This window comes from Temnothorax nylanderi, unplaced genomic scaffold (genome assembly GCF_030848795.1).
Source record: "Temnothorax nylanderi isolate EJ_2023f unplaced genomic scaffold, tnyl_v1.0 TNYL_tig0001_pilon, whole genome shotgun sequence".
Classification (NCBI taxonomy): domain Eukaryota; kingdom Metazoa; phylum Arthropoda; class Insecta; order Hymenoptera; family Formicidae; genus Temnothorax; species Temnothorax nylanderi.
In genome coordinates, this window is record NW_027249063.1 from 3,913,898 (window position 1) to 3,931,460 (window position 17,563).

The window sequence follows — 17,563 nt, forward strand, 5'->3', positions numbered from 1 at the left end:
TATCGGATTCGTTACGGATCTTCAAAAATAGTTAGAAACACATTTTTGGGAACCTTTAATCCCATTTTCTTTCGTAAACCTGAGAACATGTGTGATAGGAGTTTTTGCTTGCGGATTCGGACAGTAGAAAAAAAAGCAAATGTTGCAGATCTGTGTCATTATTTGTATTTTTGTGAACCTTTCGTAAAACCTGTTGTTTGTTGAGACACTGAAATTTCGTCCATGGGTGTGCGATTGGATGATAAGAGTCGTAGTATGCGATCAGAGATTACCGGAAGGAATTTGGATTGATAATTTTGATTTTGATTTTTTTTTACAATTTGCGCTGATAATGTGACACTTTGTATCTGTATCTGCTGACATTGCGATTATATGTGAACGATAATAGATACCTTTTGACTTATTTTGCTACAGATTATTAAATAAGATTATTTTTATCTGTTGCAGATCTGTGTCATTATTTGTATTTTTGTGAACCTTTCGTAAAACCTGTTGTTTGTTGAGACACTGATACCGGATACTCTAGTACGCGCTTTTTTATTCGTACTTTTGACGTGACACATTTCTCTGGACATTTCATTGCTTGACCTTATGTTTTGTGTATGTATTTTCAAGTTATTATTTTTAAGTTTTAATTTATTCCAAACAAATGTTATTTATTATTAGTTACAATTGTGGAAAACTTTATGGTAGACTAATTCCGTTATGATTAATCATTAATTTATTATTTTGGTACTGAGGAAGACTAAATGAAGTCGAAACGTTTACCGTTTATCCAATTTATTTATGAATAAAATTTATTTTTAATATAACATATCTTGAACTTACAATTAGTTCGTAGCTTGTTGGCCCATTATTTCCTCATTAGCTCTAATCTAGATTCACATTCCTCTACCTAATAATATGAATATTATATTTTAAACTTTTATAATTAATACATTAGAAAATAAAATTTGATATATAACTTGTAGCAACTAAATAATAATTGCCACTATTAAGATTGTTACTTAAATACTAATTTAAAAAAATGTAAAATATTGACATGGAAACGTAAATAATTACTCATTTGTCAGTATCAGGAAATAAAATTGATAGTAAGTTTGCTACATAGTATATGAAGTAAAAATATTTGCCTCTTATATAATCGTACTTTTTTATTTTTTTCTTTAAATAGTCTCAACAACTTTTCAAGACGTCTAAAGTTCAAAATTCGGTCGAGAACGTATAACTATTAAATAATCATTCCATTAGTTTCCAAGATTTATTTTTATCTTTGAAGGTTGTCGTATCAGATTTCTTATTTTCTATAATATCTTTATATCGGAATATTAACTCTATTTAATAATGTTTTCTGCAATCATTCATTTTTAACTTAATAATTTTTGACAGGTTTTTCGATATTACGTATTTCCCTCACACGACACGAAAATGTTAAAGCCAATATTGATCAACGTTCTAACTTTAGTAAGTTTTTTGAGTTATGACACACAAGTTATAAGTTTAGCTAAATGTTCACAATGTATTGTAAAAACCAATCAGCATTAAATCGAGGTTTAATTTTAACAGAAATTTTGCCACATCGTAGATTAAGGCGAAGGTGGTAGAAACGGGCATAAGAATTAATTCTGTAACAATTCGGTTACTTCGCATCTAATCTTGGCTATATTTCACTCAAAATCGTTTCCTCGGGATTCTCCTAAATTTATTGGCCTGACAGCTGAGAAAAACTTATCACTTTTACTTTACCTTTGTCTTTCACTTTCTTTTTTATGGCAGAGGAACGAATTTACTGCATTTCCTTTTTACAGGGCAATACAATCAATTATCCTTTGTCCTTCTCGTAAAATATGACCACCGTTACTATCCTCTTGCTCACGCGTAACGTGTAAACAATTTAGAAAAGTACCCACTGTCAAAGTGATAAATTTTACAGTGTGCCATATTTAACTTCTCACGTAATGGCCACAGTTTACAAGAACTTTTTACATCTTTCGACGACCATAAGTACCCACTGTCAAAGTAATAATTTTTACAGTATGCCATTTTTTTAACTTTTCACGTACTGACCACGGTTTACAAGAACTTTTCACATGTTGTGTTTCGACGACCATATGTATGCGAAGCAATTTGTTGACTAGTATGATAATTATTATATCGCATTGATCAAATTACTTTCAAAATATTGACTTACTGAATTTGCTAAACTATTTATTCACAATTTCACTGGAAACAACAGTTACATATTTTTTAATTTTCGTAAAAATCATTCTTCTAACGTAATTGATTTTATCAATGTTAACGTTCTAACTCTCTTTATGGCATATAGTTACATAATTATGATAATAACTAGCAAGTGAAAGTGCTAGTGATACATTTCTTTATTACAGATTCTCTGTTGTTAAAAAAAGAGATACGTTAATGGTTTCTTGATGAAGAAAGGGATCTATAATGGCCACTTGGTAAAACCAACGGCTGTAAATTTCTATTCCAGTGGTTGGTTGCTCGTCTACGGCTCGGACGAGCGAGAGATTATTTGGATTCCGAAGAATGGCAACAATCGAGCTTTGTAATCGGTCCTCGAAACGATAAAGACTTTGTTGGCTACCCTTCCGGCGCCACCACCGTTCTCTCCCCGTCGCAACCACCCCCTGATTTTCGCTCGATCTCGCCCCTCCCCCCCCTCCAACCTTCCTGCTTTCTCTTCGTCTCGCATACACACACAATCTCCCTTTCTCTCGTTACTCGAGCTCTAAGAGCTGGCCCAATGCTATCACCTGTTGACAATCGGACGCCTACGAATTCGCCCGCGTATCGCGCGATCGTGTTCTCCCCCTCTCAGTATCCTCTTCTTTCTTCACTTTGACACGGAGTTTGACGGCGTTCCAAGTTCGGTGAATTGAGGAGAAGTTTATTTTGTTGCGAAAGCGGCCAGCGAGATGTTGAAATGAGCAATATTTAATAAGCAATAATTTTCTAGAAATAATGACATAAACAGTTATAATACATGTAATCTACACAGTGTTTAAATATATTATTTGAAAATGGGAATCGACTCCGTTCTATATTCTTGCGATTTGAGAAAAAGAAAAGATTCCGCAAAGTAAAGAGAAAGTCAAGAGACCTTCTCTTGACCTTCGGATGAAGGCCGAAACGTGCACCATTAAGCGCACGTGCGCAGGTAAAAGAAAGAATTTTAATGACTTATACGACTCTGCTATTAAAACATTTTTCATCCTAAACCTAAACCTTTAAACCAATACGTCTTTCTGTTTTACGGTCATCACGTTTGACAACAGGTTGATATTAATGATTAAACTAAAGAGTTAACTTTTTTTAACAATAAAGAATCAATTATCTGCAACAAAGAAATTTATCATCAGCACTTTTGCATGATATTTATCATTTCAATTATGTAAATATGCCCTAAGGAGAATTATCGTCGACATCGATAAAATCAATTGTTTGCGAAGCAAATTATGACGAAAATTATTTAAAAATATTCAGCTAAGAAAATATTTCTATTGAAATTGTGTATAAGTAATTTACTTCTCGTCCACCAGATTTAGGCAGGTCGGTCACCTCGCCTAATGGATAGTAACGAGAAAGGATTTCGCTTTCGCGCTGCGAAAAGACGCGCGCCTCGCGCGTCGCAAAAATCGATGTACGTCGCGAGAGGAACGTAGTCCGCGAAACCTAACGAAAGGTCTCGGTTCCCGAACGTCGCGGTGGGATATGAATGAGCGCGAGCGCGGCACGAGACGGCCGGCCCGTTCGTATACGGGGTAGAAGGAGATCGATCAGGGAGGGCCGTTCAGGATTCTGGTTTTCGAGTGCGTCTATGCCGGGACGTACAATGAGCTTTCTCATGTCGCACGGTGGATGCGCCGCATCGCCGATGCACACATTCGCGCACATACACGCGACCTCGATATAGCGCGTGCGCGCGCGCGCGCACTCGATAGGACAGATAGCTCTGTGTATATGTGTGCGTGCGGCACACGTTCTGCGGGAAACGTGTATGTATACGCGGGAAGCCTAGGAAAGCCCGGTGCTACAAAGGCAGTGCGCCATCGAGTATCGCAAACATTGATTTGAATCACAAAGACCGCCCGCGGTATCCCATTGTCGGACTCCGACTTATTGTACGCGTTCTCTCTCTCTCTCTCTCTCTCTCTTTCTCTATTCCTCCTTTACCTCCAACTTTCTACGTGTATCGCGCGATCCGCTCTATCTTCTTTCAATGGTAACGACCTATCAATCCACTTATTCCGGACGGTTTATGTGCCACTTGTGGCATTTCGGCCTAATGCCGCTGTTGCACGGGCAAATCACCAGCGTTCTCGCAGATTTTTCTGGATGCACACCACTTATTATCAAACACCACTCTAATTTGTTATAGCCTATTACGCTGTCAATATATATGACGAAGTTTGCTGTTTAGAATGACACTGATGTAAGCCAATCTCATTTCATCTTATGAATGAGGGAGTAAAGTTTAACATTTATTAAAAAATGAAATCTCTGAAAACTCTGAGGAAATTAAAGTGATGATTTATTAATGCATTTCCGAAGTACAAAGATAGTACAATAAAGTTATGGAAAAATAACGTAAGGTCGTTTTTTTTATGACTTACGCCTGCCAATTGCATTATAAAAATAAATTTTGTACTTCCGAAAAGGATACAGATTAACATCGAACGGAAGTAATTTTGTTTTTCCTTAAACCTAATTCCCTGTTTGTGTTCATTCATTGAAAGCAGGTATCTCTGAGGTAGCAGCTACCTGCTACCTAATGCCGCGGGACGACCCATAAATCGTAAAATAAAATCATAAATTTAAAAAGTTCTCTTTCGCTCGCAAGGAAAAGGCTTCGATTAATCATAAGATTTATTTAATTTTTGGTAAATACACAAATTTCTAAATATAGCAAGCAAAATGTTTGTTTAATTTAATTAGCACTTTTTTTGCATATATTTTCAATTAAAATAAAATTTCTTTGAAATGTTTATAGCGGCGAAGACGCAGACTTGCTTATAATTAATATTGTTTATGCGTCAATTCATTATTAATTGCTTTTGAGCATGATTATGTGATAGATATAATATAAGCCATTTGGACTAAAATAATCAAATTTTTAGAGATACTACACAGACATTTAGATACATTTTGTGTTTGCAAAAAATTTATCAAACGGTTTATTCCTGTAATTGTTTTGATCGAATGTCACTGTGATAAAAGCTTATCGAGATATCGCGGATGTGAGTGATTTATAATCGCGATCAATGCAAGCTGCAATTGCACTGAAGACCGTCGTTCTCAAGGACGAATTGCGAAATAATAACGTCATCGCAATCACGTTGATCGCGCATCAGGATCGCGAGAGTACTCCAGATTACTTGGAAAATTAACGTAACTGCAGTAATCAGAAACGCAGATAAACAATCATTCGATAAGGATGCAGTTACGATAATCATGTGATTTTGAAATGAGGGAAAGCACGTTACACTTGAAAGAGAACATGATTTCGAACACGTTTGTACGCGCAGCATCGGAGAGATCTTCACGATGCCTCTTTCAATGATACGATCAGACACAAATATAGCTCTATGCGTTTATTTATCTATACCACGCATACTTCCGCCGACTCGTCTCGCATCTCTTCTCCTTTTCGTCGCGTCTCGCGGCAACAGGTCCCACAACACGCAGCATGCTGAAATGAAGACGCGACGTCCAATGAAAGCACTGCGGTAACGATTTCAGTCAGCCGCTTAGATTCTAGCGTCCGACGGATGAGAACGGGAAGGAGGAAGAAGCGGGATCCTTATTACGAACTCCAAATCTCTCTCTCTCTCTCTCTCTCTCTCTCTCTCTCTCTCTCTCTCTCTCTCTCTCTCTCTCTCTCTCTCTCTCTCTCTCTCTCTCTCTCTCTCTTTCTCTCTCTCTCACTCTTCTTGAATATATCGAGCGGTAATAAAGCGCAATGAAATAGAGTTTGGAATTGACGTTGGATTCGACGGAGGAATTATTATATTACGGCAAGAGAGTAAGAAAAGCAGAGAGAAAAAGCGAATTCTCGAAACTTGCAACGAGAAAAAAAACATTTTGCTATGATAAGATAGATACAATGTGACGTTGGGTGACTTGCACATGTGACTCGCAGATGTGAATTGCATCATGTGATGCGCAGAAAATGTACCCATATCCCATTTCAGTCTATTTTCTAAGATGATTGTGAGAGGTTCTTTTATAAGACTTCAATCGACGTTTGCCCAGAAAGGGGTTGAATGTCATTCAACTCCTAATCCTTGTTCAGATAATACATATGTCATCGCACTGCCTGCTCTCACTTTATTTTGACCGCAGCGGTACAAGATTCGGGATTATATCTTGTCTCTCTATTTCCATTAAGTTTCTTAAGTTTTCTCATCGCGAGCTGCACTAACGCACGTGTTCGACTTATTCGTGCATTAATATCGATGTATACGTAATGTATCACGCAACTCCGGCTCGCGTCCAAAGGAACATATTAAGGCTCGCGGGACGCACGTATGTACCCGGCGCTGCTCAACGCTGCGGACGGCGGCCGCGTAGCGGTACATGCGTCCGACGGGCAGCCGATTTCGCGGCGCGAAAAAGCAAGAGAAACGTTGCTTGTGCAGAGACCGGAGCGCGAGAGGGAACAGATGAGAGGAGAGGAGATGACGATAGCGTTGGGTAGGGGTTGCGAGAAGTGAGGAAGGGGAACGGAGCCGTCGGCAGCCGAAGCATCGCCACGAGAGGTCGGTCATGCTCACCGAGTGACGTCACCGAGTAAAAGCGCCGCCTCCGCGTGCCGAGCGAGCCGGCCGATTGGTCGAGGGAAATCATGGCAGGCTCTCTCAGGCTCTCTTGCCAATCGATTGCCCGCGGTGCGTACGGAGCGCAGTACAGTCAGTCCGATATGATCCCCACTCTACCCCAAGGTAGAGGTCGAGAAGAGGGGACGTTTCGCGTTGGAAGAAGGGGCGGCCGCCTTCGATAGGAACCCCAAACTCAAGGCGATTGAAATGCTCAGAGAGTATTCTCCCGTGGAGAGTGGAAGTTGTATCTCATCTTCTGCGTCGGATTCTTCGTTATCGTTGTCGTCCAGCACGGTGTTGAGGCAGGACGAGCGGGAAAGCAGCGGTACAAGATAAAAGCATCATCGCTTTTAATCGTACGCGCTGCGGTTCAAATCCCTCGCACGGTATCGCTGAGGGAAAAGTGCATACGCGAGTGAAAAAAAAATTGATAGATTTTTGAAGACAGAAACGGTGTTCGTGAACTTGGTCAGCTCCACTGGTTCTCGCGTTTCTCGTGCCACACGCGGCGTTTAGGGGGTGCCGTCATCTCCTTTCAAAGGAGACCGCCGCTCCGGAGCACTCGCGTTTAGTTGGCGCGTCGTTGCTGGCATTGTCGTGACGCGATTCGTCGAGCGTACAGTGGCCCGCAGCCAGTCAGAGCGGCTGGCGAATGGTACGGAGTGGTGAGAGGCTACGAGTGAGGGGAAGAAAGTGCGGTCAGTTCTCGCACGGACTCCGTAACTCACGGATCGCTCGACGAGAGTCTCTCTGGTGATTTTCAAGGAAGAAGACGAGAAGGACGAATGAACGTACGCATCGTGAAACGACGTGCGGGAGGACCATACCGATAGTATAATGATCGCGAGTGGTGTCCCCCGTATTCACACGTTGGTTGCCTTGTGAACAACACTCGCGATTAGCGCCGCGCGAAAGGAAGATTTTGTAGCTGGTGATACGAAGATCATCGTAACACGGAATGGTCGTTCGGCTGACACGTTCGCGCGATCGTGTGATGGATTGATCGCACGCCGGTGACCAAGAAACGCGCGCGCGCGCGCGTTTAGCGATCCGTTCTTACCGAGGTGTCTTAGCAGTGATTATCGGTGACTTGAGGAATTCGCGATCGATTTTCATGTCATCGCTTCGCGCGCAGAGGTGAAACGTTAAGTAAGTGAGCGGTGGTGATCGTGGTTCGCGCGACGGGCTATCCTATCGGTAACCGATTGACATTCTCCGGCGTGCTCCGTTGAGTTTTCTTGACGTAGAACAGTACTAGAAAAGGGCAGCAAGCTGTACGGGCACAGGCAGGAAGAGATGCACACGATGGAGACGGACATGAAGGGCGGCAACCTGCACGCCCAGATGCCACCGCATCCGCACCAGGGTGTATCGCCGATGGGCCATCACACGGGGATGTCACCTTACGGATCTCTAGGATCGATCGTTCACAGCTCCGCGCTATCAGGCAGCCCGCCCAGCGCGGGCAGCTTAGGCCTTGGTCTTCAGCATCATCATCAAACTCCTCAACATCACTACCATACAACAAGCATGCAGGTGGCCGCTGCCGCCGCCGCCGCCGCCGCTCAGCAGCAGCAACAACAGCAACAGAGCATGCACGCAATGGCGGCCCAGCAGAGCGCTCAGCAACAGCAGCATCATCCTCATCAGCAGCAACAGCAACAACAATCGCAAACGCAGCACCACCAGGCCAACAATCATAGCAATCCGAATAATCCTAACAATCCTAGCAATTCAGCCAACGCCAAGAATAACAATATGGATCGTGTGAAGAGGCCGATGAATGCCTTCATGGTATGGTCGCGTGGACAACGGCGCAAGATGGCCCAAGAAAATCCGAAGATGCATAATTCCGAGATATCGAAACGCCTCGGTGCCGAGTGGAAGCTTCTCAGCGAAGCGGAGAAGCGCCCGTTCATCGACGAGGCGAAACGGCTACGCGCCGTGCATATGAAGGAGCACCCCGATTACAAGTACCGGCCGCGTCGCAAGACAAAGACACTGATAAAGAAAGACAAGTTCCAGCTGGGCGGAGGTGTTGCCGGCGTCGGCGGTATGCTCGGCGTCGATCAACGGCAAGTGGGCACCAGCGGCGGACCGCAGCAGCCGCAATTACCGCGCGATGTATATCAGATGCCTACCGGCTACATGCCCAACGGTTATATGATGCATGCGTCGCATGATCCGACGTATCAGCAACACGTCGCGTACAGCAATCACATGGGTGGTGCCGCAGCGGTCGCCGCTTCGGCCGCGGCCTACCAGAGGTACGATTCCATGGGCCATCACATGGGCGGCAACAGTCCTAGCCCTATCAACAGCTACATGAACGGTTACGGCGGATACGGCGGTACCGTGCCCGGCGGCTCACCGTCACCTTATCACCAGGCTCAACCGGGTTCTCAGATGTCCAGTCATAGTCCTAGTGGCAGCAGCATAAAGTCAGAGCCGACGAGCCCGGCGAGCGGCGGCGGCATACACACGCCGACGCCGACGGGCGCGGCTGGTCCCGCTGGCCAGGTCGTGAAGCGGGAATACATAGGACAGCCGCAGACGAATCAACAGAGCGAAGCACAGATCAAGCAGATGATATCGATGTACCTGCCACAGGGAGTCGAGCAGGGAGTCGTGCAACACGGTGGCGGCGTCTACTCACCGGGTCCGTCGCCTGATTCTTTGCAGCACCATGCGGCTATGCAGCCGATTACACACATGTAAGCTATCATTTAAAAAAAAAAAGAAAAAGTAGAAACAGAGGCTTCTCTCGCAATACTCACACCTCACACGCAGCACTCTTTTTTTCCTTGCCTACGCTTGCGAATAGCTTTTTAGAATCGTGGAGGCGGGATAAATCGCGACGCTATAGTCGTATCTCGACACCTTGCAGTCGATTAAAATATAGAACAAAAGTGGACTATACTTCTTTTGAAATACTTTATTTATATGATAATAGAATAAGAAAATTTAAAGGGAATTAACATATTTATTCGTGTATTTTCTGTTTTAATTAATATTTTTGCTTTTTTTATTGCTATTATCTGCACTTTTCTCAATCAAGCTCTTAATATGGAGCTTATCAGTATTAAATGTCTCCTATTAGAATATTATATTAAGGATAGATTCCATCCCAAAATATATTCTTACTACAAACTAAGCATAATATTTACGTTCAAACGAAAAGAAATGTTTTGATTTATTGTAAACAGCGAGTTGTGACGACGTCCCCGGCAGACAATTCGAATCAGAACATATGATTTACAAAGCTAATCTTTTAATATCGATGCCGAATACGATAAACGTAACGCGATTTATCCCAATTCGACGATGATTGCACTGTTCGTTTGAGTTATAAATAACGAGAATTATCGGTGATCTTCGCGAGTGTCATTCGCAGATCATCGAAATTCGTGAATCGAGCGTTGTCGGAGTTCGCAGGAGATCCGCATTATAATTCGTATTTTATATATGTATACATATACATATAAAAGATGTTTTATTTTTCTATTTAATCTATAAAATTTAATTTCCTACTTATTCCACATATTATAGAAGTTTCCGATTTTACACTAAAATTTGTTGGATTTGCTATTTTATGGTTGCTGTTTATTTTGCAAAAGTTTATTTCCTCAAAATAAATTCTTTCATTACTTGGCTTTAAGCCGAACTTATAACAAGGATCTCCTGTATTCCGTACATGCAGTATTTCGTGAGTGTCGTATTATGAGTGTTCTGTTCAAGAATTATTTCTTTTCCATTAAACGAGCATGCTATATAGAAATATTTTCTATCTCTTTTTTTTTTTAACAGGTTCTCATATTTACATATTTCATAACGCAAACACTCACATTTTTCTGTTACTAGAGAGAATGATTATGCATATGATATTGTGACTTCGCTTCTAATGGACAATTACGCCCCAGTATGCTAAAATGGTCTACGATTCGCTCATTCTTATTTCTGAAATTTGCCAATCGCTTATTCGCACACGATCATTACCATTTCAAGAGTTAGTAAGGTGGATCTTGCAAGATATCATTACGCTAGAAAATTATAGACCGGCGAGTTGGCAGCGGGGAAACACGTTGATTTACTTCATACCAAGGTACCCCGTATAAAGAATCTACCGCTCTTGATGAATACAGTTATAAATTTTACTGAAATAATTAAACATTTGAATAATTATGACCGTTAAGGCCGATTCTACAATCAGTCGTATGTCGGAGTCGGATGTCGGAACGTAGCCGATGGTCCAATGAGGAAAATTCATTTTTGAAATAGAAATTCTTTCATTGGACCATCGTCGGCGTTCCGACATACGACTGATTGTAGAACCGACCTAAGACGAATAAAATTGAATTTATCCATATGACATCAATGACAATCCATGTGACAATGACATCCATATGACAAAAATCTCACATATTCCACATTTAATTTTTCTCAGCTGGAAAGTATTCCTCGAAACGCGATTTAAAAATCCAACTATGAATTATAATAAAATTGATAGAAAATTGTAATATAATAAAATTGATAAAAAGTATATGTTAAAAGGATATGTTTGATGAGCGTTTGAAGAGGTTTATAAGAGGTTTATAGTGGGTTTATATAACAGGTTTATATAATACAGAGGATTTATTCAATGTTATATTTGCATTTAATCGAAAGTTAAGACTTTTAAACAGATCAATTATAAATTTATTAACCAGAAACATTCTTCGTTTGTCTTCATTTACTCACCATACTAACACACACTTTCCCAAATCAGTTCCATTAAATTTTCTGATTCTCTTTCTTGGACATGAATTATTATTTCATTAGATTTAATCTTATTTATTAGATAGACAAAATACAGAGTATACTCAGAGTACAAAGATTCCACGATTTTTCGCAAAAACTTCTAAATAGTTATTTTTGAAATCAAGTGATTATTTCCAATTTTACAACTATTATATCATTTTTACCCATCTTATTTCTTTTCATTAATTCTTATTGTTAATTATTATTAATTGCTATTTTTATATCTAAGTTGCGTTATTATTTTAGATACATGATAGAAATTTTAAAACTATGTATCGAATTGTTTTTAATACGGTCCAGAACGAAGCAGAGTTCACGATACCACATGTTTAGTTTGAGGCTTAAATTTACTTTTCTTTGTGAATTTATTTTCTTCTCTTTGTTATTTCTTTTCATTTTTGCCTCTGTTACAAATGATTTTTATAAATAATTGTATTTTAAATTGTGAGAATATAAATATTGAATTTAATTGGAGTTTTCTGATATAGGTTGAGTCAAAAAACCGTCGAAATTATTATCCAGAAGAATAGTTTTTTTTTTTTCGGAGAGTTTTTTATTTTTGGCACTCACGGCCTTTTTTACGTTGAGTCTTATATTTCAAGTAATCTCATGACAATCCTACGCAAATTCACACTTGGATAGCATTTCATCACTTTATCACGATCGCCAAATAATCACGAAGGTTTTCGTCTGACTCATCCTATCTCTTCGTCGATGTACGGAGAGCTAGAGGTAGAAATTTAACAAACGTTTTCTCACATCTATGCCGCAACCTAACGCAAAACATGACGCCGTAGGAATCTCGTAGCTTAAAGAGAGGGCAAGCTTGGATGGACGCCTGTGCAAATGGAAGGCCTATAGAGAGTAACGGAAAAAGTAGGAGAGAAGGAGAGAGGAAAAAAGAAAAGGCCAGAGGTGGAATGCGAAATAAAGAGAAACGCATAACGAGAGCGAGAGCGAGCGTGTGAGGGGAGGGGAGTGGTGGGGGAGGTGGGGCAGGGGGGAGAAAAAAGACGAAACGTAGCTTCAGGACAATTTTCATGGGGCTACGAGAGAGAGAGAGAGAGAGACGAAGCTTGTCTTTTTTCTTCCTCCTTTCTCGTTCTCGCGCTCGGTACTCGAAAGAGACCGCGCCTTCGCTCGCATTCACATCTCACGAAAGATTCTCTCCATCATCATCGCCCATGCTGCGCATTATCATCGACGGGGCCGTCCCTATTCGGCGTCGATAGGGATATCCACGAAGACATTCGAGCTATAGAGAAGACGTCAATATAATGTATATAATGTTATTTGCAAGTACGCTCTCGCAAAATTGACATTACCAAAGAGGATTTCTATACACGACCGGACGCTGTATATCCATATCAATTCCATTTGGATCCCGTTAGCAGTTTCTCGATTAACTTATCATCAGCTACAGTTTATGTATTTTTTTTTATGTTTGTTAAAGATAATAGGTATTATTGGTCCAGATCGCGAGACTCGACTCTCAATTTCTGTCGCAACCTCATGTACCCTCATTTTTTCTGCGTTTTTTCATACTGGTGATATGAAAATATTAATTAAATGTTTACTTGAAAAAAACCACTGCGACTTTTCGCGTTAAAAGTATGTGATGGAACATATGGGTATACGATAAGTTAAGGTTTTTTCCATTAAATATATTTTTTATTGACGAAAGATAAATTCTGGAAAATAATGTTATAAACAAATATTTTTTTGCATACACTATTATTTTTTTGACATACATCGCTATTTGACAGTCTAAATAATTTATTTAAAAAATTATTGCAAGATATATTTAAAAATATATTTTGCAATATAAAAATATAAATTAAAAACGGTCAGTTTTTTAGACGTCGTGTAAATATCATCGTCGAAACATCGTCTTATTAAATTTGTCTTATTTTATTAGATGTCTATTCGTTAGCAGCGACAATGCACAGTGTATAAAAAAAAATATTTAAAACAACTTAAGAACGGAAGAATCGGAAGGAATAGTGCAAATGATGATCGTTCTAATATGTTTACAATCAATTATTGTAAAGAGTACATTTCTGACGAAAACTATTCCTTCATTAGAATTATTCAAGGTATTGAGGGGGCACCCAACTTATCTTGATTCAAGTATTCTTCATTAAACGTGCATTCTGCGTAGACATCTAATGTTCGTGTATTATATGTTTAAAACGTATAGAAATTAGGACTAGGTGCAACTGTGTATATATCTGTAAATAGATATGTACATATACGAAATACACATAGAATCCAAAGAGAGTATGTGCATTTTCGTGATACGTAATCGTATTCGTCATTACCGATAGACTGTAAATGGAATTGATGTTGTCGGGGATGGAACAATGTTTTTCGGATGAAGACGTGTTTACGCTGGGAATCATAACGCTATACATAATGTAATACCAGTGAAGGTATCTATGCGTAAAAAAAAAGATACATTTTGTCATTCTTCAATTTTTGAACTAGAGCTTCATTCCGATGAGTTTTTTTTTATAACAAATGCTAACAAGTTATTAGTGTCATGAAATATAGTTTGTTTAATAGCGCAGAAGAATTTATCGGAATAAGCTTTATTTTCAATACAACCGAACAATAATATTCTTTTTTTATATAATCCGTTTTCCGAGCGCTTAAAACAGCAACCGTTTATGATTTTCGCCATTGTAGCGTCTAAATATTAATTTTTATCGTATTATTATGATTATCATATTATGTGCCCGTTATTATAACTTTAGTTATTATTATTAGTTGTAAAAGGAATGCGATTTTTTAGTTACTCCTATCATTCTCGCCTACGTTATCATCGATTGTCATCATTACACTGTAAGTAATTCTTCTAACTAAAATAATATCATCGACATCTTCGCGATTCATTAAAAATAATAATAATAAAAGTAATAGATATGTACATATGCAATATTTTTGTCTCGAATAAGTCTTTTAGGCAAATCTAACAAGACTTTAGAAGTTAACAATAGCAGGTTTTACGAGCAGCTAGCCTCCTTTGTTCATCTGTATAATGTGTGTATTTACACGTTACACACATAAAGTGAAAAGAAAGTATGCGGTTTATTTAATGCAATTCTTTTTATGACGAATTAAATTACGTATCGCGAAAATGCACGTACTTTCTTTGGACGCCATGTATGTGTCACATATGTACATATCTATTTCATATTCATATATATATATATATATATATATAACGAATCATGTAACAAGTATTACAATAGCGTGTTCAGTGATAATGATGGTGGTAGCGAGGCATCGATGGTATCGATGATAATTTCGTAATCCTTATCGCATGACCGTTCTCATTGTTCCATTGCGACACCTCGGAACGATGGGCGACTCAAAATTCAATCCTTAAGTACTCATTAAGTTTAAGCAAATCATTTTTGTTTTGACTAGAATTTTTATAAAACGAAAAAGCTAGCTGCTCGTAAAATCTTTTATTGTTAAATTCTAAATTTCGGTTTAGAAAAAAAATGCTTAAAAAAAATGGACCGGCTCTCAAAACGGACATGACTTTCGGCATTAGTGCTTAAGGGTTCTTAATTTTCTATTAGTTTCTCCCAACGGGCAATCAACGCACATGCGCATAAATCATCATCGAATCCCGTTATTAATTTCCAACCTGAAGCGGGAGTGTTGTAATATCAAAAGTATTCATGTTTCTGATTTCAAAGGGACTTTGCTCGTGCAAAGTCCCCTTGACCCCAACAATCTGAATCGATGCTTGCCGTTACGATTCGATCTGTGATAAGAAACATTACAAAGTATCTCATTTGTATACGAGGTTTGTACACGAGTATGCGATGCTCTATGTTAAATATTGCGCTCTTATAATTGTTGCTCTTATAATTGTTTTATATTTCATAATAATATCGATAATAAAGTCTAACAGCAGAACAAAACGACAAATTGAAAACAAAGTTGCTTCCACTTGCCCCTTTACATCCCATAAAAATGCACTTCGAGAAATACGGTTTACACATTCTTAACATTTTCTTTCTTTTGTCAAATATGTAAAAATGCATTTATATATACATGTATACGTATTTATAATGTATGAAAAAATATATAAAATGTTTATACAATACATTTTAATATATTTATATAATAATATGTATTTGATTATATATATATGTATGTATATATGTATTTGATTATAATATATATATATATATCTTTGAAATATGTAATTTTTTATATTTTATTCTTTTATTTCTTTTCTTACATATACTATATCATACAAAATCTGGAAACGTCAAATATTCGCGATCACCGCTTTCAATTTCAAAAAGCATTAAAATTGATCTAAATATACTATTACACGGTAGAAACTAGGAATTATCCTCGGTAATTATACTCATTGTAACTTGGTGACATATTCAAAGACTTCTCCTTACATTTGAAGCTTTATATTCGGGGACGCTTCACGGCATGGAGCAGCGTACTCGTACAACCTGGAACTTTTCACAAAAACATCCTGTTTCAGCAAGCAACTATACATACATTACAAGTCTGTAATTAGTAAGAGATAAATAATCGCAAACATAATTTCAAGAATCATTTCGAATCTCTTACTTAGTCTTCATGTTAAGGCGCATTCCGTGGAGTGAACATACACATGATACATACACACGATCGATAATGATTTAACGCAGATTATCGTGAACTCTGTAATGTACATATGTTACGATATGTTAGAATATGATATTATATAGATACATTGATATATATATATATATATAGATATATATTGAACATCAGCAACTCAAACTCGTGTTTTCAATTCGACCGTCCTGCACATCATCTTTCGTATCCGTCATCCTGCTTCGACGCACTATATCTTCATTACAATATTACATTTATGCATGTTTATATAAACATTAACGACAAAATGAGACTCGTTAAAAACAATTCGATTGCACTGATAGTGAATAGCGAGAGAATAATTCCGTTCATTCGTGAGTGAAAATTCATGAATATTATATCGGTATAATACAAAGATTAATTGGAACGAAGAATAAAAGTCTAAGAATATTTTTTTCTGATATTTTACCGTCTTACATATGCGTATTTGTAAAATAACCGTCGATATTTTAATGTGCTATTGGTGCTCGCAAGCATTCTCGATAATTTTTTTGGAAATGTGGTGCAACTATTTTTTTGTATTGAATTTTCAATTACTCAAACGCGAAATGAGTTTATGTGTTACTTGCTTATAACGAGTCAATGTCAAATCACGTATCAACAGCGCGAGTTGAATCCACATGAACAGACACGCCCTATGACCCGCGCAAATGATTTTTTGCCGCTAATGGGCTTTTTATTCTCCCGACGGCGGCGGGTCATAGCGCGCATTCGCGAAATCGTTCCGATAAATATGTATATATAATATATAGCATATATACGCATAAACGTGCGCGCCGAACGCGGTATATGGCCGAGTGGAGACATTAATTCGCGCCAATAAATATTCTCATCGTTCCGGCACATAAACCCCGGCGTTTGTCATACACACGCAGTCATTTCGGTTAAAAGGCATTCCCTCCGCCACTGAATGCAAATGCGAGTAGCTCGTTGTGCGTGCCGCTAGGGTCTCTAAAGTGCTTTCAATTACGCGTTCCACCTAACGTTCCCGAAGCGGTGCGACGCGACGCGACGCGACGCGGCGGCCCTGCATGCGGAGGGCCGCCGTTTTCCTATGTTTTACATAACCGGGATTTTCAAGTGTTTCACGCCCCACGAGGACACGCATGCTGCGTGTCGGCGGCGACGGTGGTGGCGGCGGCGGCGGCGGCGCGGCATGCTGACGTACGTGACGCCAAGTGCGAGAGCACGTCATTATTTAATACCTATTGCTTCATCAGCTTTCTTCGTTTTTTTTTCATCTCCTT

At 39.1% G+C, this 17,563-nt stretch overlaps 1 protein-coding gene across 12 annotated transcripts in view; it reads left to right on the forward strand.

The window, feature by feature from the left end:
* Window positions 1-17,563, forward strand: part of Soxn (SRY-box transcription factor soxNeuro) — a 283,767-nt gene that overhangs the window by 174,370 nt on the left and 91,834 nt on the right. Inside the window, exons 1-2 of one of the 12 annotated variants that reach the window (XM_071722272.1) lie at window positions 6,780-9,553; window positions 12,434-16,442. The exons of 7 other annotated variants lie outside the window; for them this stretch is intronic. In XM_071722272.1, the coding sequence (XP_071578373.1) occupies window positions 8,136-9,553; window positions 12,434-12,449 (1,434 nt within the window). In that variant the 5' untranslated portion in view covers window positions 6,780-8,135 and the 3' untranslated portion in view covers window positions 12,450-16,442. Of the gene's footprint in view, window positions 1-6,779; window positions 9,554-12,433; window positions 16,443-17,563 lie in introns of those variants that run through there. 4 more of the 12 variants (XM_071722097.1, XM_071722214.1, XR_011721104.1 and 1 more) reach the window with 4 other exon arrangements.